General features: G+C 38.8%; 1 protein-coding gene across 1 annotated transcript; it reads right to left on the reverse strand.

Annotated features, from left to right (window-relative positions):
* Positions 1-2218: 2218 nt before the first annotated feature.
* LOC123506950 (GPI transamidase component PIG-T-like) lies at positions 2219-19196 on the reverse strand. The gene is given in 12 exon segments (XM_045259391.1): positions 2219-4131; positions 4263-4424; positions 10960-11209; positions 11633-11776; positions 12253-12288; positions 12291-12453; positions 12733-12915; positions 13150-13236; positions 14110-14215; positions 17534-17665; positions 18192-18372; positions 18607-19196. Coding segments are annotated over 12 exon segments (1923 nt in total). The 5' UTR covers positions 18809-19196; the 3' UTR covers positions 2219-3854.
* Between the last annotated feature and the right edge of the window lie 5206 nt (positions 19197-24402).

A 24402-nucleotide genomic window follows, 5' to 3' on the forward strand; every position in this document is an offset into this window, starting at 1 on the left:
AGTCCCTTTACTGTTACCGAGCCAAGACCCATATTTGTGACAGGAACTCCCCGAATCTCACTTTGCAGTTTGTCTTACTCCAGCAATAATCTGAGAAGCGAGGCTGCCCACACCAAGCTGTTATTGACTCCATCTGGTAACAATCGCTGACCAATGACCTGGCGATCAGACGCTGACCAAAACACGAAACGCAATGTATTATATAAATATCGAGTTACTCTAATAAACAAAAGAATCCTGTATTACTATGCATAGGCCACACGAGTCACTATGGACAACTGAGTGAGTGATTACATAACGTTTATGCCACATGTAGGTCACGCGGCCCGAGGCTTGGCGCGGCGCCCGCCTCTCCCCAAGGGGTATGCAGGTAGTGCGTACTCTGTCTCTCACGCCTGCATAAATAGGAGTACTGTGCAGCCCAGCCCGACTAAAGCCTCTCGCCGCTTTCTCACACACGTACTGATTCTTCACCCCTACTTATAATAATAATAATAATAATTTTTATTGTTATTATTAATACGTACTGATATTATTATTATTATCATTATCATTATTATCAGTAGTAGTAGTAGTAGTAGTCAGCAGGTGTACATGAGAACATTAGAAAGAGGGAAGCTGCAAAAGGCCGTCATTCCTACACGTGGCAGTCCCTGTATGAGCAAAGCTGGTAGTAGTAGTAGTAGTAGAAATAGTAGTAGTAGTAGTAGTAGTAGTAGTAGTAGTAGTAGTAGAAGAAGAAGAAGAAGAAGAAGAAGAAGAAGAAGAAGAAGAAGAAGAAGAAGAAGAAGAAGAAGAAGAAGAAGAAGAAGAAGAAGAAGAAGAAGAAGAAGAAGAAGAAGAAGAGAAGAAGAAGAAGAAGAAGAAGAAGAAGAAGAAGAAGAAGAAGAAGAAGAAGAAGAAGAAGAAGAAGAAGAAGAAGAAGAAGAAGAAGAAGAAGAAGAAGAAGAAGAAGAAGAAGAAGAAGAAGAAGAAGAAGAAGAAGAAGAAGAGGAGGAGGAGGAGGAGGAGGAGGAGGAGTAGCACTAGTAGTAGCAGCAGTATTAATTTTGATACTACCACTACTGCTACTACTACTACTTTATTTATATCAAGTAGGCTTACTATAGACCTCTAAATAATCTTCGAAAATACATTAAACGCTACACAGAACACAAGTAACCAGGAAAATTACAGGAACAATTATATTTTATCATAAAAAGGGAAAAAAAAAAAAACTAGTTAAGAATGTACTATGTTACCAGGCCCGGCCCCAACCAATTTGGTGCCCTAGGCAAGATTTTAAGTGGCGCCCCTCTTGTATTGTAATAAATTCCACTGCTGGTGTACATACTCATAAGAAACTGAATAGCTTTATCTTGGACATTCTTTTATTCAAAGAAAGCAATTGTCCAATCAAAAGACATAATACCAACTAGTTTTGAGAATAGTGGAGGTTATATTTTTTTTCTTCCCCCATTTGTGGCGCTCCACGGATGGACGGCGCCCTTAGCATTAAATTTGCCTATACTGCCTATGCCACGGGCCGGCCTTTTATGTTACTGAGACAGAGTGAAGGATTAAAGACAGAACAGATAGTTGGATACTGGAAGGTGATAAGACACCCATTTCAAAGTACTACTGCATGTCTAGGGTCCACAATGAGCTCCTTCTGCCCCTTCTTCCCCCTCTCACACAACAGGCAAGGCAGTTGTGTGGCATGGAAAGGAAAACTAATGGTCGCAGTATTTGTCTTTGATTGCAATGAAGGAAATTTTAGGTAAAAAAAAAAAAATAAAAAAAAAAAAAAAAAAAAAAAAAAGGCACACTGAACATGCAAGTTCCAAAGAATAGTCTAGCTCTAGAAGATAGATCAGCATTATAAAAATGTCTTGAAGCTACACTGTACTTCCTTTCTATGTGTTTAGTATTTCTCCAGACAACAGTCCCACCATCTATTGAGAATCTAACACTTTCAAGGTGGGGATTAGAAGACTGTCAGAAAATCGAGACTTAAGATTACAGCAAAACAACACAACACAACACAGAAAGATCAGCAGATGACTCAATTTCTGACCATGACTGCACTTCACTTACTCTTTCATTTCCAGAAACCACAACCCATGAGTTAATAAAACCAACATCGTCCTCCCTTGAAACAGACTTATCCATACAGGGCAACCATGTGAACACTGGCAGCAACTCCACCACTGGATGAAGGATAGGTTAAGAGCCAGTGTACAAAATGGAATGTCATATTTTAATGTTGATTTGGAAAACATTCTTCATAAAAATATCAGAACACAGATGCACACAACACTTTAAAACTGTACATGTGAACAATAAAAAATCAATGCTTCAAGGAATCACGAATACACACACAATATACAACTGCAGGAAATGTTATGCTGGCATCAGACAGGCATCGCTCCTTGCTCCAGTGACGGTGCTTCACCAATCAAGCTTTAAGGCGATTGTGACTTATCTTCATTATATAATTATTGATACAATACTTATGCTACTTACTTATCATTAACAACTTTTGGCCACTAACAGCTGGTGACACACAACCCACACAACACCAGATGCCTACTTCACTAATAATGATCGAAAATGCTGGGATGACTGGGACACTAAAAATTTATGTGGTTCCTTATGGACTCAAAACTCAACTAAAAATACAATGTCGCTAATTAATTATATTTCATATAAGTTCTGTATCACGACCTATTCCCCTTATAATTCATTTTAGTCCAGCACTGATTGCACTTTTGCTGTAAGATAATAAAAGAAAGACCACCAGTCCTGCCCTACATTCCATCCTCATAATCTTCCACCAAGGACAGAAACTTCATTACAGTAACATGAAAGCAGCCATGGCTCCTGATTCCACTTCCTTTGTGCCACACGTGTGACATCTCTGAGTGCTGCTACAAAAATATCATTCTCTGCAAACTAAAAACTGGTCTAAACTGCTCTGAATAATGAACTGGGAGTTGTCACATAATACTTGTATGTATATACACTGATTAAACTCAATATCACTTTCATATTCTTTGACCCTTATCATAATAATGCCACCATATAACCTTTGCAAGTCTGTTTGATTACCAGTAAGTACTTCATAACTATCCAAGCCTGGCCTGGAGCCACTTGGTGTTCCAAAGAAAGCAGAAATTGATGAAAACTTGTTGATATTCTCCCTGAGCTGAGTCAGTCTTATCAATAAAGTAAAGCTACCCTAAACATGTTCAGTTAGCAAGCAAAAGGGAAATACAGAGTATAGCAAAGCCTGTTTTCTGCAAGAAAGCAGTGGTGGCTCACATCCAGCCTGCTTGAATCTGAACTTGATTTTTTTCTCATACATTGCCAAAAAACATTTTTCAAGCCACACAGTAATTCAGAATTGCTTTAAGGTTTTTCTTGCCCTACTCATGGAAAGTCTTACTGTGTTCTGCATCACTCCACTTATGACCATTGTTACTGGCTGAAAAGAGAAGCAAAACTGTGGACACCCATTCATACACGGGGTTAGATAATAATGAACCAACTACTGTTACTGTTGCTCCTGTTACTTCTACTACAACTGCTAATACTTCTACGACTAATACTACTTCCATTCCTACCTTATAAAAGCTACTTATTTCTAATCAAAGGTGCTTCAGCTCTTAATGTACAGTGTTGTGTGCAACAATTCAAATGATAAACATATTACATGATTGCAAAACATCCCATTACTCACAGTGGTTATTCATGATTCTCTCTGAAGGAAAGAATGATATAGGAAAAGTATGACTGTCACATACAATGAACAAAATGAACCCGATGATAATCTACATTACAATGCTCCCACTTCTAACTCTACTTACAACCATTCATCTGTCCTTTTTGCTGTCATCACTAGGTTTGCAGCTGCCCTTGTTCTCTTCCTTTTCCTCCTCCTCCTCCTCCTCCTCTTCCTCCTCCATGATGTCCTCCAGCTCTTCTCTGTCCTCGTAGAGTGGGTTCTCCTCCACCACCACTGGTTCGGCTGCAGGTGTCTTCTCTGCCCCTTCATCCTCCACCTTTGAGTCCCTCCTGAACTTCCCCTTGACTTTGTTGATGAGACGAGTCAGGAGGGATTCCTTAACTTCCAACTTCTTCAGTACTAACCTGGAGTTAAAAAATTAGAATTATGTAATGAACAGAACTAATAAAAATTTTACATAATAAGATTCACTTTCTCCTTTTCAGTCAAGTAAAAGAAAGTGTCAGGCAATGAAAGCAACTAGACTTTCACTTACTTCTTTGTAGTAATGTTGTGGATTGGACCAAAAGCGAGAGCCACCACAGTGCAGGCCAGACAGATCACATTGTAGGGCATGGAGAAGTCTGGAGTGGGGAGGCTCACAAGGAGGGTCTCCGTGTGGATGCGTACAAAACTTTCACCATCTCTCACAAGCAATCTGTCCATAAACATGAGTACTGCTTGAACCTATTACTTCTTATTCTATTCTGATGACTGAGACAATTTTGTCATTATTATAATACCAATACCACTTAAAGACTTCTATCAGGTTTCCTCTTAATCCACAGTTCTCTAATGAATGTAAATTTATACGTCTGAGTCTTGTTTCATGAGGAATATCCCTCATCCCTGGTATCCTTTTAGTCATGCTCCTCTGTACTGATTCCAATAGATCTGCATCTCTCTTGTAAAATAGGGACCAGAATGTATACACAGTAGAGTGCATCACTGCATCGTCTGCAAACAAATTTATGTAGCTACTCAAACCTTCTTGTATATCGTTAATATATACTTGGAACACAATTGGTGCTAGCACTGAACCCTGTGGTATGCCACTAGTAACTGTGCTCCAACTTGATCGGGTGTCTCTTATCATTGTCCTCATTTCCCTATCTGTTAAGTAGTCTGTCATCCAGTTAAAGATATTTCCCTATATTCTCCAGTGTGTTCTATTTTCCATAGGTGTGTGTGTGTGTGTGTGTGTGTGTGTGTGTGTGTGTGTGTGTGTGTGTGTGTGTGTGTGTGTGTGTGTGTGTGTGTGTGTGTGTGTGTGTGTGTGTGTGTGTGTGTGTGTGTGTGTGCGTGCGTGCGTGCGTGCGTGCGTGCGTGGGTGCGTGCGTGTGTGTGTGTGTGTGTGTATTTACCTATTTACCTATTTGTGTATTACAGGACCTGAGCTAAGCTCTCTGTGTCCTGCCTCCTTGTCCACTCCTGTCATATCTCTCTTTCATCTGATTGACACACACTGCATCAACAACATCACTGCTCAGTTTATTCCACTTATCAATACTACAATGCAGGAAACTGTACTTTCTCACGTCATTTAGACAGATGTCTTTTATTATTTTTTTTCCATGTCCTCGGAGATGATTACTTGTGGTCACCTTTATCAACTCTCTGTCCAATATGTCAATCTTGTTCACCAATTTATACATAGTTATCATGTCTCCCCTTGTTCTTCTCTCTTCTAATGTGGTCAGCCCCAGTTTCCTCAGTCTTTCCTCATAGTCTAACTCCCTGAGTCCTGGTACCATCCTTGTTGCCAGCCTCTGTACCCTTTCCACCTTCTTCACATTTTTCTTCATATGCAATGACCAGACGCAAGTTCCATATTCTAACTGGGGTCTTATTAAAGTGCATAGTATCTTCATCATTCCTTCATCTAGGTAGTGGAATGCAAGACCAATATTTTGAAGCATGTTATATGTTTTCCAAAATATCTTGTTAATGTGTTTCTCCGGTGACAAAGTGTTTTGCACGGTTACTCCTAGGTCTTTCTCCTCATTGGTCTCTTCAATTTTCTCATCACCCAGCCTGTAATCCCTGTTTGGTCTGTATCTACTTCTTCCCATTTTCATAACATGGCTCTTGTTTATATCAAATTCCATCTGCCATTCTATACTCTACTCATATATTTTATCAAGATCTTCCTGTAACTTGTTACAATCTTCCACATTCTTTACTCTCCTCATAATTTTAGTATCATCTGCGAACATATTCATGTAACTGTCAATTCCTACTGGCATATCATTAACATAAATCAAAAACATGATGGGAACTCTGGAACTCCCTATCTGCTTCTGTATTTCCATTTCCCTTCAACATGACTTCTTTTAAAAGGGAGGTTACAAAACATTTGTCCCTTTCTTTCAGGTGACTATTGGTCTGTAAGGGGACTGGCAATTAGTAGGCCTTTTTATTTTTTGTTGCCCATGGCCAGTTAATGCTCTTACAAATGAAAAAAAAAGAATAAATGAATAAAATAAAATGAAAAAAAATTCAAAATCGTAAAAAAAAAAAAAATAATAAATAAATAATAATAATAATAATAATAAATTTAAAAAATCCTAAAAATCCTTTCCTTTCATCTATGATGCAGGTCTGAAAGTGACACATAACCTGACACCACATGTTGGGCAGTTGGCTAAGTCTTAAATATGATGTATTCAATACTTTGTTAGTTGATTATAGTGACAAAAATTATCAATCTGAAATAATGTCAAAATATGATAACAATTCATCAGTCAGCAGTGTTCCTGAAGAATTATGTAATACTGGCACTGAATTGTAAAGTAACCCTTGCAGATGTATCAACAGTAATGCATACAAACACCTGGTTTATACCAAGTAAGGCTATAGCAACCTTGTGGTCAAGATGTACAGTCAACTTCCTACTTCATGAATCAGTCATCCTATATCTTTATTTTTAATTCCTCTCCTTCCTTGTTTCTACATACTCTCCCCTCCCTATATGTACATCAGTAAAATCCCATTATTCATACACATTCCATTTCAAGAGACTGTACTAAGTGTTTTTTTTTTTTTTTTTCCCACATAGAAAAGAATGTAAAGTGAATTAATCCATTCCAGATCCACAGATGATTACTTACTTAAGGTTTTACAGATCATTTATGTAAGCACATACTATCCTGTTTTGAGGTGGTAGGTGGCTAGCCTATTCTATTTACATTTTCCTTTGCTGCCTCCTAGAATTCTTCATACGTACAGCATTTCATTAGGATGAGGAAAGTGTTTGGACTGTTTCATGAATTGTATAATGTGTGATTTTTTTCTATGTGCATAGTCATGTTCGTGTGTGTGTGTGTGTGTGTATTTACCTATTTGTGTATTACAGGGCCCGAGCTAAGCTCTCTGTGTCCTGTCTCCTTGTCCACTCCTGTCATATCTCTCTTTCATCTGATTGACACACACGCATCAACGACATCACTGCTCAGTTTATTCCACTTATCAATACTACAATGCGAGAAACTGTATTTTCTCACGTCATTTAGACAGATGTCTTTTATTAATTTTTTTCCATGTCCCCGGAGATGATTACTTGTGGTCACCTTTATCAACTCTCTGTCCAATATGTCAATCTTGTTCACCAATTTATACATAGTTATCATGTCTCCTCTTGTTCTTCTCTCTTCTAATGTGGTCAGCCCCACTTTCCTCAGTCTTTCCTCATAGTCTAACTCCCTGAGTCCTGGTACCATCCTTGTTGCCAGCCTCTGTACCCTTTCCACCTTCTTCACATTTTTCTTCATATGCGGTGACCAGACACAAGATGCATATTCTAACTGGGGTCTTATTTTAAGGTACATAATATCTTCATCATTCCTTCATCTAGGTAGTGGAATGCAAGGCCAATATTTTGAAGCATGTTGTATGTTTTCCAAAGTATCCTGCTAATGTGTTTCTCCGGTGACAAAGTGTTTTGCACGGTTACTTTCTCCTCATTGGTCTCTTTAATTTTCTCATCACCCAGCCTGTAATCCCTGTTTGGTCTGTATCTACTTCCCATTTTCATAACATGGCTCTTGTTTATATTAAATTCCATCTGCCACTCTTTACTCCACTCATATATTTTATCAAGATCTTCCTGTAACTTGTTACAATCTTCAACATTCTTTACTCTCCTCATAATTTTAGTATCGTCCGCAAACATGTTCATGTAACTGTCAATTCCTACTGGCATATCATTAACATAAATCAAAAACATGATGGGACCAAGCACTGACCCTTGTGGAACTCCACTGGTTACCTTCTTCCACTCGGACTTCCTTCCTCTCACCACTGTTCTCATTTCTCTTCCCACTAAGTAATTTTCCATCCATTTTGCTAGTTTATCATTTACTCCTCCAATCTTCTTTAGTTTCCACATCAGTCTATTGTGTGGCACTTTATCAAAGGCCTTTCTCAAGTCCAGGTAAATAGCATCCACCCATCCCTCTCTATGTTGTAGTATGTCAGTCACTCTTGAATAAAAACATAATAAATTGGATACACGATCTTCCTTTTCTGAAACCAAACTGCCTTTCACTCAGAATGTTTTCACTTTCTAGATACTCACTCCACTTAGCTTTAATTACTTCTTCACATACCTTGCACAATATACTAGTCAACGATACTGGTCTGTAATTTAACGGTTCCATTCTACTACCATTCTTATATATAGGCACAATGTCAGCTCTTTTCCACTCTTTCGGGACTATTCCTGTTCGTATGGAGGTTTCCACAATATCAAATATGGGGTTCAACAATTGATCCTTACATTCTTTTAGCAACCTCCCAGATATGCCATCAGGCCCCATTGATTTATTAATATCCAAGTTGCTTATAATTTTCCTTATATCTTCTTTAGTAACCATGATGTCCTGCATTTGCTTTATTTCCGTAGGCCTTTCTCCTGTAAAATGCTCCTCCTTTGTAAACACTTTGCAAAAGTTGTCGTTCAAAATTTCAGCTATATCTCTAGCATCCTCATATACTTCTTCCCATTTTTACCTTTTCTATTGCCTCCCTTTTATTTAGTTTTCCATTTATGAATTTGTAAAACATTTTAGGGTCACTATCACAGTTTTCCACCACTCTCTGTTCATATTCCTTTTGTGCTGTTCTCCTTACTTCAACATATCTATTCCTTGCTGTTTTGTAGACTTCTCTTGATAATACATCACTGTTTTTCTTAAGTTTCTTCCATGCCTTTTCTTTGTTCTTTTTTGCTTCTTCACAATTTCTATTAAACCACTGTTTATTATTTAAAGTCCTCTTTCTGTGATATGGCACAAACTTCTTCACAGCAGAGTTATATAAATCCATAAATTTATCGTATTTCAATTGCATATCCCCTTCCTGGTATAGCACAGACCAGTCAATTTCATTAAAGAACTCTCTTATATGGTTATAATTTGCCCTAACATAATTTAATTTTTCCTCCCTGTGCTCCACATTCTTTTCCGTGCTTAATTCTGTATCTAGCTCAAAACTTAGGACATCATGGTCGCTTTTCCCCAAGGGACATTCATGTTCAATTTCCTTTTAGGGAGATGCCCCTGGTAAATACCAAATCCAACCTCGCTGCAACATCCTGTCCCCTGCACCTTGTTGGTGACCTCACCCACTGTATCATCAAGTTATTTGTTGCTACGTTTAACAATTCCTCTGCCCACTCACCACCATTCACCACTTCGTAGTCTTCCCACACTATTTCCTTACAATTAAAGTCCCCAACTATCATCACTCTATCCTTTCTGGGGAGTTCCTGCTTCATTCTGTCTAGAGTATTTCTCATCACCATTTGATACTGTTCATAGTTCCAAGCACTGGTTCTGGGTGGTATGTATACTGTTATAATATTAATGTCCCTCTTACCATCTGTTATAAGCATACTTATCACTTCCTCATTTCCCTTACTAAAGTTCACCTCCTTCACTATCAGATCTTCCTTAGTAAAAACCATTATACCACCACCTCCTTTATTTTTTCTGTCATTTCTCCATACTTTGTAGTGTTTTACATCAAACCAATCTAGCTTTATTTCGGGCCTTAACTTTGTTTTCACCACACACATTATGTCCAGTTCATTGTTTCTTAGGTAATCCATACATTCCAGCCTCTTAGACAGAAATCCATCTATATTCGTGTAAGTCACTTGAATTCCATTCCTAATCTCTTTCTTCCATGTTTCAGTCAGTGTAATGTCTATTCCGTCTGTTTTATCCACCACTTCTTCAGCCTTCCATTTCTCATCCTCCAAAAAAACTTGGTCTTTTCCTCCTCGGTTCTTTCCTCATTTTTCTCTCTCACTTCAGTGTGTGTGTGTGTGTGTGTGTGTGTGTGTGTGTGTGTGTGTGTGTGCGTGCGTGCGTGCGTGCGTGTGTGTGTGTGTGTGTGGCTTTTTTTTTATGTAAGAGGGGAAAATTGGACAAGGGCAGTCATACAAAATGGCTCACTGAGATGCCAGTCCCCTTGTATGCCTCAAGAGCTGAGGATAAAAACAACTATGATACACCACCTGCCTCCTTTCCTGACATAACTCACACATGAGAAACTGTGCAGCCTCAAGAAGTGAAGAGGAATATTGGGTGTACCATGGTGTGACGCTGTCTTCATCTGTCCAATCTATTCCTAAATTTAATAGAATGCGATACACTCAGCCTTTTCTTAGCTTTCATTCTTCAACAGTATACATTCTAATTTCAAATATATATTATGCTAAGCTCTTTCTCTCTCTTCATTCTTTCCATTTGAACCAATAACTTCAGTGTTCCTTGACTGACCTTCAAGTTCTGACAAACTTCAAGATTTTCCTAACATTGTCAAGTGTCACTTCATCCAACAATTTCATTTCAGTAACTGATCTTGTCTGTCCATTCCATATGCATACATTACTCCCATAGCCAGCACTGTATATTAAACTTGTTCTCTCTTTTTTTAAGTTGAGTGTGTAAAAAACCTTACTGTTAATTCTAAAGCCAATATTGAGTACAAATATAAACAGTATAGATATACCATTCCATTTTCTTTCAAAACTAAAAACAAAATGTAAAAAAAGAAAATTAATTAACTGACTTCTAATGTACAACTTGACTTTCAGCCTCAATAAGAATGCCAAACTTTCATTATTACTATGGAAACACAACGTTTACTCCTCCCCTCCACTGTAACACTGTAGGGACACTACTTACTTCCCCTTCAGTGTTGATTCATTGAGTGAGTTGACAGAGACATTGCGTGGTGAAGGAAGGATGGTGGACACAGTGGCAGCAGGGATGTAAAAGCCATGGTTGGCATCAGGGGGGTACTCCAGCCACTTGAGGAGAGCACGGTTAAATTCCAGACTCAATTCTCGTGTTGTCCTTGGCCCCACCTCCAGCACCGCCTCATACAGCCATGGCAGCTCCCTGTCCCGTGCTGTCACCAGCTTGGCCACATACACTGCAGGAGGGAGAGGGTTCCTATCACTGCCAACTTGTGGTGGATATACAGGATCATGAAAGTAGTAAGTAGTCACACAGGATCACGATGAAAAATGAATGAAAAACAGTGCATTAAAGGATTATACAACAAATCATATGAAAGTGAAGGATGACTAGTTGTAGTTAATCAGACCACAGTAAAGGTAATATGAGACTAAATATGAGTAGGCTGTGACACAAGGAGGAAGAGAAAAGGTAATTTTTCTTTTTCTTATGAGACAAAATAGCAGCAAGGCATGACACAATAAGGGACTCAAATTTCATAGTACAGAGCAAGTCGTGGTTTATAATGATAAACTAGAAAAAATTAAATTTAACACCACCAGAATGTGACAGAATTGGACTAAATACCAGCAGGATGTGGCACAAGGACAGGACTCACTTGACTCGAGCTGCTCGGCTGAGTGGGAGGTGTGGAGGAAGAGTCGCAGGTACCAGGGCACCACCTCCAGGTACACCAGTGTGAGAGGCTCTGGCCCAGTGTTGGTGAACTTAACAGTAATGCTTCCTCCCTCCTGACCGTACCCTGAGTGCACACCAAGTTAGTGAGTTTTGTAGTGGAAAATCTCAGTGATAAGAATATTGAACAGGCATTACCAGGAATTATAGGAATGTAGCAAAGTATAATGTTTCCTGACAAGGTAAGATACATTAGAAAAATTCTGAAGGTCATTAATAAGGAAGGGTAAAAAACTAATAGATTCAAAGTTCATAAAGTTAGAATTGAAAAGAAGGGAAGACAGTGGTTTTTAAGTATAGTGGTAAGTGGCTAGAACAGACTTAATCAACACATTGTTAATACTAAGTTCATAGGGAGTTAAAAAAAAATTTAATGCTTTATGGACAGGTATGATAGGGTGACAGATATCCTTGTTAATATACACAACATACTGTAATGCACAGGCCTACTGTCTTCCTGCAGCTTTCCTTATGTTATCTCTTGTAATATGTGTGTGGGTGAGTGACACAAGAGCAGGCTAAACACAACACACATCCAGGCACCTGTGATGAAGCGAGACACGTGCAGGATGGGTGGGACACCATGCCGTAGATGTGGTGGTCAGAGTACACAGCGTCTATGCTGAAGGGATCACCATTCAGTGCCATGTGGGTGTCATACACTGCCAGGCGGCGGTGGCTGGCCTCATTGCCGCTCTCCTCCACCTGGTGTGGTGCTGGTTCAAGGGTGAACTTTTTCATCTCCTGCATAGAAATGGTATCAGTTTCAATGTTGGGTAACCTCACACTCACTTTAAAACTGAGGATAAACATAATTTTTTGTATACTTATACATATTCTTCTTACATGAACAATTTCAATTCAATTTTTCTCTTATAATTTTTCATTCCCTTTTCTTTTATTTCTATTCTTAGAATCTTAATTTTTCCACTTCAATTTTGAGTGTAAAGATTTCAAAGTTGTGTACTTACATGGTAAATGTGATTTCCTTCTCTCTCTCTCTCTCTCTTCTCTATTTCTTACCTCATTATCTGTAATGTCTACATAGATCTTAGAGATGTTAGCCAGTGGGCAGGAGTAGATGAGGGGCACCAGGAAGAGGTGGTGCAGTGACCAGTCTTGGTAGCCTTCTGCTGAGCTGTCAGGGAGCTGCACCAAAGACAGCGCCTGCACCAGCTCCAGCTGGGCATTGCGACACTCTGCATCCTGCCAAGGAAATAATAAGTGTACTTTTAGTTTCAATCATGAAATAATTGTATATGAATTTAGAGGCATAAAGAAATAAAGAGCAAAATTTTAAAAGAATTAGAATTTAAGTAGGGATACTTTGGTAGCTTTTAATGCAGCTTATTTTGTTCCTGCACACACAAGGCAATATTACAAAAACAAAGAAGCAAAAATTTCTTTGTGCTTTCCATTTATGAAAATACATGTTCTCACCTGACAAGATGGCCTGAGGTGCAGGGAGAGGCTGTGGTAATGGGCAGTGTACAGTGGCCCTGGATGAAGCAATGCCACCAGCCCACTCTGTAATAAACAACACTTTAGTTTTTTACTCTGGCAAACAAATCTTGCAATCAGAAACAGAAGATGAAAGCAAAAAGCAAGAAAGAGAAATAGGAGGAGATAGATAAAAAAAAAAAAAAAAAAAGGGCAAGTTGTAACTCTCTATACACTACCTCTAGGAAGAAAAAGAAACACAAAATGGACCAAAAAAACGAAGGGAGAGTTATAAGTTTCTCTCTTCTACCTAAAACAAGAAAGAGGATCAGATCAAGGAGAGAAGGAAGAAATGAAAAATCTTTGCATACTACCTGAAGCAAAGATAAGAAACATAAAGAGGAGAATAAAGGAAAGGTAAAAAAGGGGAAGCGACTCTATGCACACTTCTTAAAAAAAAGACTAAGAAATACAAAATAGGAATGTAAGGAAAGCAAGAGAAGGGGGAAGAAACTCTAAACACCACTTAAAACAAGAAAGATCAACACAAGGAGGAGAATCAAGGAAAGGAAAATGGGGAAATGACCTTCATTCACACTACTTAAACAAAGGTAGAAAAATGCAAAAAAGAGGAGGGAAAGAAAGGAAGAGAAGGGGGAAATGACTCTGCACACTATCTGAAGCAAGGAAGAGAAACACAAGGAGGAGCAAAGAAAGGCAGCGGAGAAAATGACTCTTAGCATAGTACTAAAAGAAAGGTAGAGGAACACAAAAAGTGGAAGGAATGAAAAAAAAAACACAAGAAGGAGGATTAAGGAAAGGAAGAGAAGGGGGGAAGTGACTGTTTGTACACAATTTAAAAAAAAGTTAGAGAATGCAAAAAGGGGATCAAAGAAGAGAAATACACAGAGAAAGAACAAGAAAGGAAAAGAAGGGGGAAAGTGACTCTCTGCACACTACCTGGGCATCACAAGGCAGTAGCTTCTTCCATGGAGTGAGGTTCTCTGTGCACACATTCTCTCGAGGCAGAGCAGCATACCGCATGTAGGAAGAGTTACCAGCATACCTAGGGAGGCAGCACATAGTTAGCAACACACACAGGCTGACACTATAACAAACAACTCATTGGTCTGGGTGAGGGAATTATTTTCTAGTGTTTTTCTCTTTTATATCTTTCCTGTGTTTTTTTTTTTTTTCTCTCTTTTTTTTCAAGTTAGCAAGACACACAGATTGACATTATAGTAAATAACTCATTGGTCTGGGCGAGGGAATGATTTCTTAGTGTTTTACTCTTTTGTATTTTTTTTTTTTCAAGTTCTTAACCCTTTCAGTACTGGGACGCATTTCTACCTTCAGTTTTTGGGTATGATTAGACGATTTTACTTACACTATGAAGAGTCTATGGAGGTCACAAGATTAATAGCCAGAATCTTTACTATGTCAATCCCTCACAAGAGTTTCTATAGCTTTATAAAATCACCAAATAGTAACTAGAATAAATATGAAAACACGTCACGGTACTGAAGAGGTTAAGTTAGGGAGAGACTTAGAGTGAAAGATTATGATCAGCCACTTCCACTTCTCATTAGTAAAGATAAGAAGGTTATTTGTTAGTGTTTACATTATCCTCCAATATTGGGTGATAATTTTTACTTTTCTCTCAGGACTGGCACCTCCCTTTCTTTCTTTCTTTTCCTTTTCCTTTGAACTAGACTGATAGGAAAGCTAGTGGTCCTGATGAGCTACATGCCAGAGTACTTAGGGAGGGTGTAGACAGTATTTCTGAAGCACTTAAGTTAATCTTTGAAAGATCACTTAGGTTTGCTGAGATACCTCAGGACTGGAAGTTAGCTAATGTTACACTAATATTTAAAAAAGGTAGGAAGGATGATGCGAATAATTATAGACCAATCAGTTTAACTAGTATAGTATGTAAGATACTAGAGAAAATCATTAAGGGTAGTATTTGGGAGCATTTAAATGAGAATAGATTAATTAGAGATACCCAACATGGCTTTAGATCAGGGAGGTCCTGTCTTACAAATTTGTTCGATATCTTAGAATATATTACCAAGGAGTTAGATGATGGAAATAGCATAGATGTTATATATCTAGATTTTAGCAAGGCGTTTGACAAGGTACCGCATAGGCGGCTAGTGTACAAATTGAGACTACATGGGATAGGGGGTAGGTTAGTTGATTGGATTAGTGAATGGCTTTCTGATAGGAAACAGAGAGTAGTATTAAATGGGGCAATGTCTGAGTGGAAGGAAGTGGTTAGTGGGGTACCCCAAGGATCAGTGCTAGGACCTCTTCTTTTCTTGGTGTACATTAACGATTTAGATATAGGAATTAGTAGCAAAGTATCAAAGTTTGCAGATGATACTAAGATAGCATGTGCAGTACAGGGTGAAAAGGACAATTACAGAATACAACGAGATCTGGACAGGCTGATAGCATGGGCAGACAGGTGGCAGATGGAGTTTAATTCTAAAAAGTGTCAGGTTATGCATTTAGGTAAAGACAACACAAACTTTAGCTATGATATGGAGGGATGTTGGCTAGAGGCAGTAGAGGAGGGAAAGGATTTAGGAGTAGTGATAGACAAGACTATGAAATTTTCAAAGCAATGTTTAGAAGCAAGAAATAGGGCAAATAGGATCCTCGGTTTTATAAATAGAAATGTTAGTTATAAAAGTAAGGAAGTGGTGTGTAGCTTACATAATTCCTATGTTAGGCCCCATTTAGAGTATTGCATACAGGCCTGGTCATCCCATTATAGGCAGGATATCAACATGTTAGAAGCAGTTCAGAGAAGAGCAACTAGGATGATACCAGCATTAAAGTGCCTCGAGTATAGAGATAGATTAAAGGAATTAATCATGTTTTCATTTGAGAGGAGATGTATAAGAGGGGATATGATAGAGTTATTTAAAATGTTCTCAGATACAAACTACATAGATGTGATATCTTTCTTTACCTTAGAGAAGGGAAGTAGGACTAGAAATCATGGCAAGAAGATTAGAAAGCAAGGCTGCAGGTTAGATATAAGAAAATATTTCTTTAGTCATAGGGTGGTAGACTTCTGGAATGCATCGCCAGAGAGGGTTGTAAATAGCACTAGTTTGACAATGTTTAAAAACAGATTAGATAAGCACTTAAATTTATTAGATTTATAATTATGAATAGTGCCGCATGATAGTTTTTATAAGAAATTTACTATAGTTAAACAAGACATGATCCCCATGTATGGGGATCACAGGTTGTAGAGGAATTTGCTGCAGGACTTAGCCCTGTTAATGGGCCAAATATTTAGAATTAGTGTATAATGTATTGTGTACTTGTAAGTGTATCTTTAAGTACTGATGACGAGGTTGCTGTGTGACTGATACAGGATAACCTAGATGGGCCCTGGTGGCCCTCTGTTATCCTATTATTTATGTTATGTTATGTTATATATATATATATATATATATATATATATATATATATATATATATATATATATATATATATATATATATATATTTATTTTTTTTTTTTTTTTTTTTTTTTTTTTTGTTCCTCTGGGCCAGTATTCCATATACATTAAATTTATATTAAGGGGGACTGGCAACTGACTGGGCCTTTTTGTACCTTGTTATTGCCCTTGGCCAGGTCCCCACTCTTACATAAAAAAAAAAAAAATAAATAAATAAATAAATAAAATAAAATAAAACTAATAATAAAATAAGTAAATAAATAAAACAATAATAAACAAATAAATAAAAAGACAGAAAAAATCTAATGCCATTCCTATCCTCAAACCAAGGCTAGGGATAGAAATTGACCCTGACAACCCAGCAACCCTGTGTATATTACTATTATACCATGGCAGTCCTTGTTAAGTTATTGAATATGTTTGCTTAAATTCCTTCACTTACACTAGGTAATGTTTTGAAATGAGATTCTGTCATTTTAAACATGCAAAAGTTGGTATGTAATGTCATGAGGGAAAATTTGGCCTAATTCTCATGTTCTAATGTACCTGTCAAACTCAGCAGCCAAGACATTAATACAATCTAAATGACGTAAAATAAATACTATCCTTATTCCCTGAAGCATATGGATTTATAAATATCTATTTCTATACAGTTTGCATTTTATGAGTGTTCACTTGAAAGGAAATGAGTAAAAGAAACCTTTCTGAAAAGCTTTGTCATTCCTACAAAACAATTACAAGAAAATAGTACCCTAATTCCAATTTATGAAATCACAGAATGAGAGGACAAGAAGGAAGAAGTTGTATGCGATGCCATGGAAATGAAATGAAAACAAAGTATTTCTGAAGTGAATATAAGCCAGCAGTGTGTCATCAACAAGGCCTGTGCTGTGTGTGCCTCACCAGTCATCAGCCACACCCTGTGGCCGGTAACTCAGCTCGGGGGAGACAGTGTTGGTGGAGTCAATGAAGTTGAGTGAGGCACAAATAAGACCACTGAGAGCATTGACTAGATCCCTCCACGTCTGATCCAAGCTGGGCAGGAAAAAGAGAAAGACAATATTAAATTGAAAACAAATGGATTTCAGTGTATATGAAAAAATTTATTTATTCTAACCTGACAAAGCATTCTTGTCTCAAACATTCTGATGGCCACATAACAATACATAATGATAACCATCTGCCAGCAAAATGTACATACAGATGCAACCTTGGTATTTGTATGTATGCAATACCAAGATTGTCTCCTCCAAAAAGATGGGTAGCTAAGACAAGACAAACAACTCTCACATTAAAACTCATTCACACCACTCTCTCAGCTCCTTGGCCACCAGTGGAGAAGAGAAAATACTCCTGCTCCCACTTTGCTAGGATCAGCCCCACAGCTTGAACAGTTTTTTTTCTGGAACACTTCACAGCAACTACCCTCCCCTACCAAACCCAGATACTTATGTACATAAAGTTTACAATATTAGATAAGAATTGCCAACTAACAATTATGGATGTCCCTAATTCTGACTCTGTATCAGGTTCATTCCACCTCACTAAACACAACACTCACTCATCTGTGGTGGGGTTGAACCAGACCCAAAGCTGGGCACCAGGGGGAGCGTCCACCACAGGGTAGCCCCATTTACGATGCCGCCACAGCCCTTGTGTCAGACTGAGGTGCAATTCCCGCACGTGGTAGCGCTCCACCACTTCCCCAAGGGCACGAGGGAACAGATCATAGTGGGCAAACTCTGGAAGGGTAGCAATTGTTAAATGTCACCAAAATATGACTGTCTTGTCCTTTTATATATATATATATATATATATATATATATATATATATATATATATATATATATATATATATATATATGCCCCCTGAAAAAACACTGGCTCCACCTCACCCCCCCTACAGTAATTTCGGTATAGAAACGCCATTGCTCCCTTAAGTTCTATTACACAAGCGCTAGCATCGCCACACTCACCAAAATCCCGGTAGTTGTGCACGGCCTCGCTGATCTCTGGCGACGACCAGGTGGTGGTGAACTCAAAGTGGGAGTGAAGGTGTCCTGAGGCGAGTGGCCGCAGCAACAATTCCTCCGTGAACTTATTGTCCGCCCTTACAGCCACGCACCACAGTGCCAGCCACGCACACCACACCACTGGCCTAAGTAACCGGGTATTCATGACAGTTAACGGATAATGAAATTTGTCCGGTTGCTAATATGGTGTTTTTACCTCTGTTCTTCCTTATCTTTTCTGTTCTTGTATACGCTATTTATTTGTTTGTAATGCAGTTATTCCGGTTACCTTGACGGCAACAATAACAAATGTTATTTTTTTTTCTCCTTTATTTTACTTTATCTCATCTCTCTCCCGTCCTCATTTCTTTGCTTTACTCTAACAATGCACTCACTGCCACGATTTCGCTGCTCACCGAGTCTTTAGCCGCCTGTTTCTTCCTTTTCTTTGCTATCCATTAGATCTTACCATCCCTCCTCACCGTGTTTACATGAATTCCTTTCTCTTTCCAACGGCACGCAACTGTCATGTCTTTTTGTATCTGTCATTATTCGATCAACTGATGGTTTATTTTCAGCTCATATCTAGAATAGAAAAAAGATTGTATAAAAATTTTGGTTACAACGAAAAGAAACATGCTAAAAACTGCAAATTACTTTTTTTCTGAGTACGAAAAATATTTAGCAAAGTGATTATTGTTATTTAATCGCATATGATATATAAATAAATAAATAAATAAATAAATGAATATATATATATATATATATATATATATATATATATATATATATATATATATATATATATATATATATATATATATATATATATATATATATATATATATATATATATATATATATATATATATATATATATATATATATATATATATATATATATATATATATATATATATATATATATATATATATATATATATATATATATATAAGACAATTGTTAACTCCGTCATAACCAAAGACTATATAACAAACTTATATATTTTTTTGGTCATAACTGCCACAATTATCTGTGACCCATCATGTCGCCCCAAGGCAGACAACAAGTCCACTCAGCTACCTATAATCATTTCCGTTAATAAAAATTAAGGCCGTTTCAGTTCCACACCGGACACTACGCACACGACGCACGATGCGCGAAACTGCGTGGCTTAAAATCGCCTCAGTGTATTTCCAATAGGAGTGTTCACTGTTCACACTGGATGCGAAACTTTGGGACAGATGCCAGCCACACCGCGCGCACCGATTCCAAGAATGCCGGGCAGGCGATTTTTTTTGGGCATAGCATCGATGGGTCATACCTCCTGGGACTCCCGCCTTTGTGCTTTCGCCTCTAGAGCCATAGCTTATTTTTGACCGTACTGAACTGCTGACTCCTCAACTCTCCTTCACTTACTCACTGTCGTTCACCGTGAACTGAGGGATTTCCTATAGTTGGTGCCTTGCTTCTTAATATCTTGTTCACTGAATGACATAACTTCAGAGAACTGAACTGGAGTCAGTCTGAAATACTGTCCAAATTTCCCTCATCCATTTCTAGCTCTTGAATAAGATGATGATATTCACATTCCAGTCATTTCATATTTGCTTCATATACCCAATTCTTTTCCTCTTATTGAATATTCAAGGCTTAAGATAACATTAATAACTCCTCTTCCTCCACCTCCTCCTCCACGTCAAGAACTGTCAAGTCAACCAGGCTCCATCACAGGGAATGTCTCGCCTATAGGATCGCGCCCGGTGTGAACATGCTAGTGATGGGCGAACCGAGTACTTTCTGCAAACCGAGTATTTCGGTATTGATTACACCGTGAAACCGAGTAAACCGAGTACGAAATGATTACTTTTCACTAACCTAACTTAACGTAAGGGAGAGAATCGTATAAGAAAACTAATCTCTTGGTGTAGTTAGACTGAGGTTTTTAACTTCTTCTGTACAAGGTAGGCCGTATATCATGAGATCATGTTTCACTTGACTGTCAATGTTATTATAATATGAGAATGTGAATTATGTGCATGCACTTATAGTTGACATTAGCAGATAATTTCTTTCTTGATATAACTAAAATAGAGAAAAATAATAGTATAATGGATATAGAATGCCAGAAGCTTATCATAGCGGGGCTCAGCGTCACGGGTCTCCACCCTCCCTGCCTCTACCTCCTTACTCCTCCTCCTCTCTTCTTCCTATAACTTCCTATAACTACCCCTCCTCCATCCACTTCCCTCTCATTCCTTTCTCTCTCTCTCTCTCTCTCTCTTTCCTAAAAGTCATGTCATATTACTTGACTCTGTTTTATTCCACTTCGACCAATAGAGTTGCCTCCTTTTCGCTCCTTCACTTTCCTTCCAATCTCCCCATTGATGAGAGAGAGAGAGAGAGAGAGAGAGAGAGAGAGAGAGAGAGAGAGAGAGAGAGAGAGAGAGATGTCCGTCACCCCACTCTCTCACTCTCTCTCTCTCTCTCTCTCTCTCTCTCTCTCTCTGTGTGTGTGTGTTTTTTTATTGTGGGTAACGTCTCTACCCGTCTTTATTAGGCATCACAAGGTGTGAAGGCAGCTGCCCCCGCCTTGCCGCAGCCTGCTGTGACGTAGTACAACCTGTGTGTGTGTGTCAGGGAGACGGCTGGCTGATATGATGCTAACGCTGCCAACGGAAACTGCGAAACTGGCTAACTGCCTAGTTTACCGTGAGTCACGGTAAACTGGCCGGCCGCCGGGCTGACTACGGCAGGGTTGCCAGACACTACACATGAAAAAAGGACAGACCTGCTTTAAAAAAAGGACATTTGCCTCCAAAAAAGGACAGCACAACAAAAAGTGTGTGTATTATATATATATATATATATATATATATATATATATATATATATATATATATATATATATATATATATATATATATATATATGTGTGTGTGTGTGTGTGTGTGTGTGTGTGTGTGTGTGTGTGTGTGTGTGTGTGTGTGTGTGTGTGTTAAGGTGTTTAAAAGTGTAGAAGAGAGAGAGAGAGAGAGAGAGAGAGAGAGAGAGAGAGAGAGAGAGACCTGCAGGGTTATATGAAATTTAGCAACATTTAGGCTAGGCTGGGAGGCTGGGAATGGGAGCGCTTTTTTAAGGGAGTTGCCGGTTGCTTATTATAGTTACCAGTCTGCGATCCCACAGAAAATCATAAGTTTATAATATGCTCGATTTATTTTTATATAACACAAGAACAAATATGATAAAACAATAAAAAGATAGGAAGTTGCAGAAACAAATTTATTGACTGCGTGTTTGAAGGTTTGACCGGATCCGTGGTTCACAATGAAAAAAAAAAAAATAAATAAATAAATTTTGCTGAAAAAGAACAGAAAAGGACAGATTTTGACTCCTTTTTTACAAGAAAACTTAAGGACAAACAGGCTCAAAAAAGGACAGACTGTCCTTAAAAGGACAAACATGGCAAACCTGGTTCACTACGGGTTCCGACCACTATGAGCGGAAGCGTTTGGCAACAATGTTAAAAATATACTCATATGTGTATATATTTATGTATGTATGTACGGTATGCATGTATGTATGTATGTATGCATTTCACGAAGCAGTTTTCCTACCAGTATTTCAAACAAAAGTGACATCTGCCATCCTTTTTTAAGTGGTACCTAGTTGTCATTAGCTACAGGTGCCTCTGACGCATGGTACAATAACGATCAAAAAGTTATTGTACCATGCCTCTGACGTATCAGCTTGCCTGCGATCCACACTCCACCTTCCCGTCTGTCCCCCACTCCGTCCCCTCCCCATGTTCCTCATATCTCCGCCTCCACCCCCCTCCCACCCTCTCTATCTATCTATCTCTCGCGTCGCTCCGCTCAGTACCTATCAGCTGAGACACTCGCCTATTTATTCTTTATTCTTTAGTCTGTCTCCATTCCACCTAATATTTTTCCAGCCATGGATTGCTGTGTGAGCCTGGAAAGCTTGTATCCCGGAGTAACAGTTTGTAAGCTCTCAGCCCAGAAACTACGGCAAAGGGATTAATTAGTGCCTTTAAGCGTTTCTCAAGAACTGAACGAGATTATTACACACCAATAGTTAACTGCTGTGTGTGTGTGTGTGTGTGTGTGTGTGTGTGTGTGTGTGTGTGTGTGTGTGTGAGAGAGAGAGAGAGAGAGAGAGAGAGAGAGAGAGAGAGAGAGAGAGAGAGAGAGAGAGAGATTAGGAAAGGTCTAAGGCGTCCAGAATTTTAATGGCCACAGTTTTCACTATTTTAATCCCCCACATGAGTTTCTGAAGCTGTATAAAGTCGTCAAATAGTTAGGCACAATGGATATGGAAACGCGTCATGGTACAGAAGGGATTAAGACAGTTTGGGATATTACATTACCTTCACTTGGCACTTGGAGCGAGGGAGGAGAGGCAAGGCAAGAACGCAACACGTCAGCCAGCCAGCCAGCCAGGGAGACACGGAGACCCCAGTGAACTATGAGTGAGGTAGAGACGAGACGGGAGAGCTAAACTAGTGGAGTGGGTAGTGAGGCGACCACTGTAGCTTGGTTCACCTGGGGAGCGTTGCCCAGGTAACCAACACACACACACACACACACACACACTTACTATCTGGAAGCTTTACCAAATCTCTCCACTCATTACTCCGACTTACTCATCTGTCTGTTGTGAAGAGCTAAGAGGAATGTTGAATTAGGATTATGAGAGAGAGAGAGAGAGAGAGAGAGAGAGAGAGAGAGAGAGAGAGAGAGAGAGAGAGAGAGAGAGAGAGAGAGAGAGAGAGCTATTCCATTCACGTGCAGCGATACAAGTGGAAATATGTAATAGGTGAAAACAATTTGATGTGTAGGCATTGTTTTCAGTAAGATCTCAAGCACACACAGTGACTTGCATACACTTATTCATTGGGGTTAACTAGTATCAAAGCTATTTAGGGTGTGCGTTGCCGTAACCCTTCAGTACCAGGACGCGTTTCCTATGCATTCTGCTATTTGGTGATTTTATACAGCTTCAGAAACTTATGTGGGGGATTAAAATAGTGAAGACTCCAGCCATTAATCTTCTGACCTCCATAGACCCTTCCTAATGTCAATAAAATCGCCTAATCAAACCCAAAAATCAAGGTAAAAGAATTGCGAGGAACCTTGATTTGTTCTCGCCAGCCACTCCACGAACGACGATGGAAAGTGGAAACATGTCGGGTGAAAACAAGGCGCTGTGTTGTTACTGTTGTCGTCCATAAACTCTCAATCTATCTCTGTGGGCACTGTTGTCATTAAGATCTCCAGCACTGAATTACCGCCATGCACTCAGTTATGGGCGTCTGAGTGAGTCGAGTCTAATCCCTTAAGTGGCATTTTACGATAGTTTGTGTGTGATTAGATGATTTTGCTTACAATAAGAAGGGTCTACGGTGTCAGAGATTAATGGCCAGTTTTCACTATTTTAATCCCCACATAAGTTTGTGAAGCTGTATAAAATCATTGAGTAATAGCCAGAATAAATATGAAAACACGTCATGTTACTGCAGGGGTTAACACGGCGGGGCGAGGCGAGGCGATAGAGGCACCTTGCTTTGCTCCGGGCTATGTGTTTCCTACATATCATAGCTTCCCCTTGCTCAATAAGCGCTAAGAATAGGACACATTTCGCTATACGCTATTACTTGCAGTTTGTGTTGACAGACTAGGATAATAAAGAGGACGCCAGAGATGAAACGTATACAGAACGGTGAAATAACACACACA

Source organism: Portunus trituberculatus, chromosome 21, assembly GCF_017591435.1.
Source record: "Portunus trituberculatus isolate SZX2019 chromosome 21, ASM1759143v1, whole genome shotgun sequence".
Classification (NCBI taxonomy): Eukaryota; Metazoa; Arthropoda; class Malacostraca; order Decapoda; family Portunidae; genus Portunus; species Portunus trituberculatus.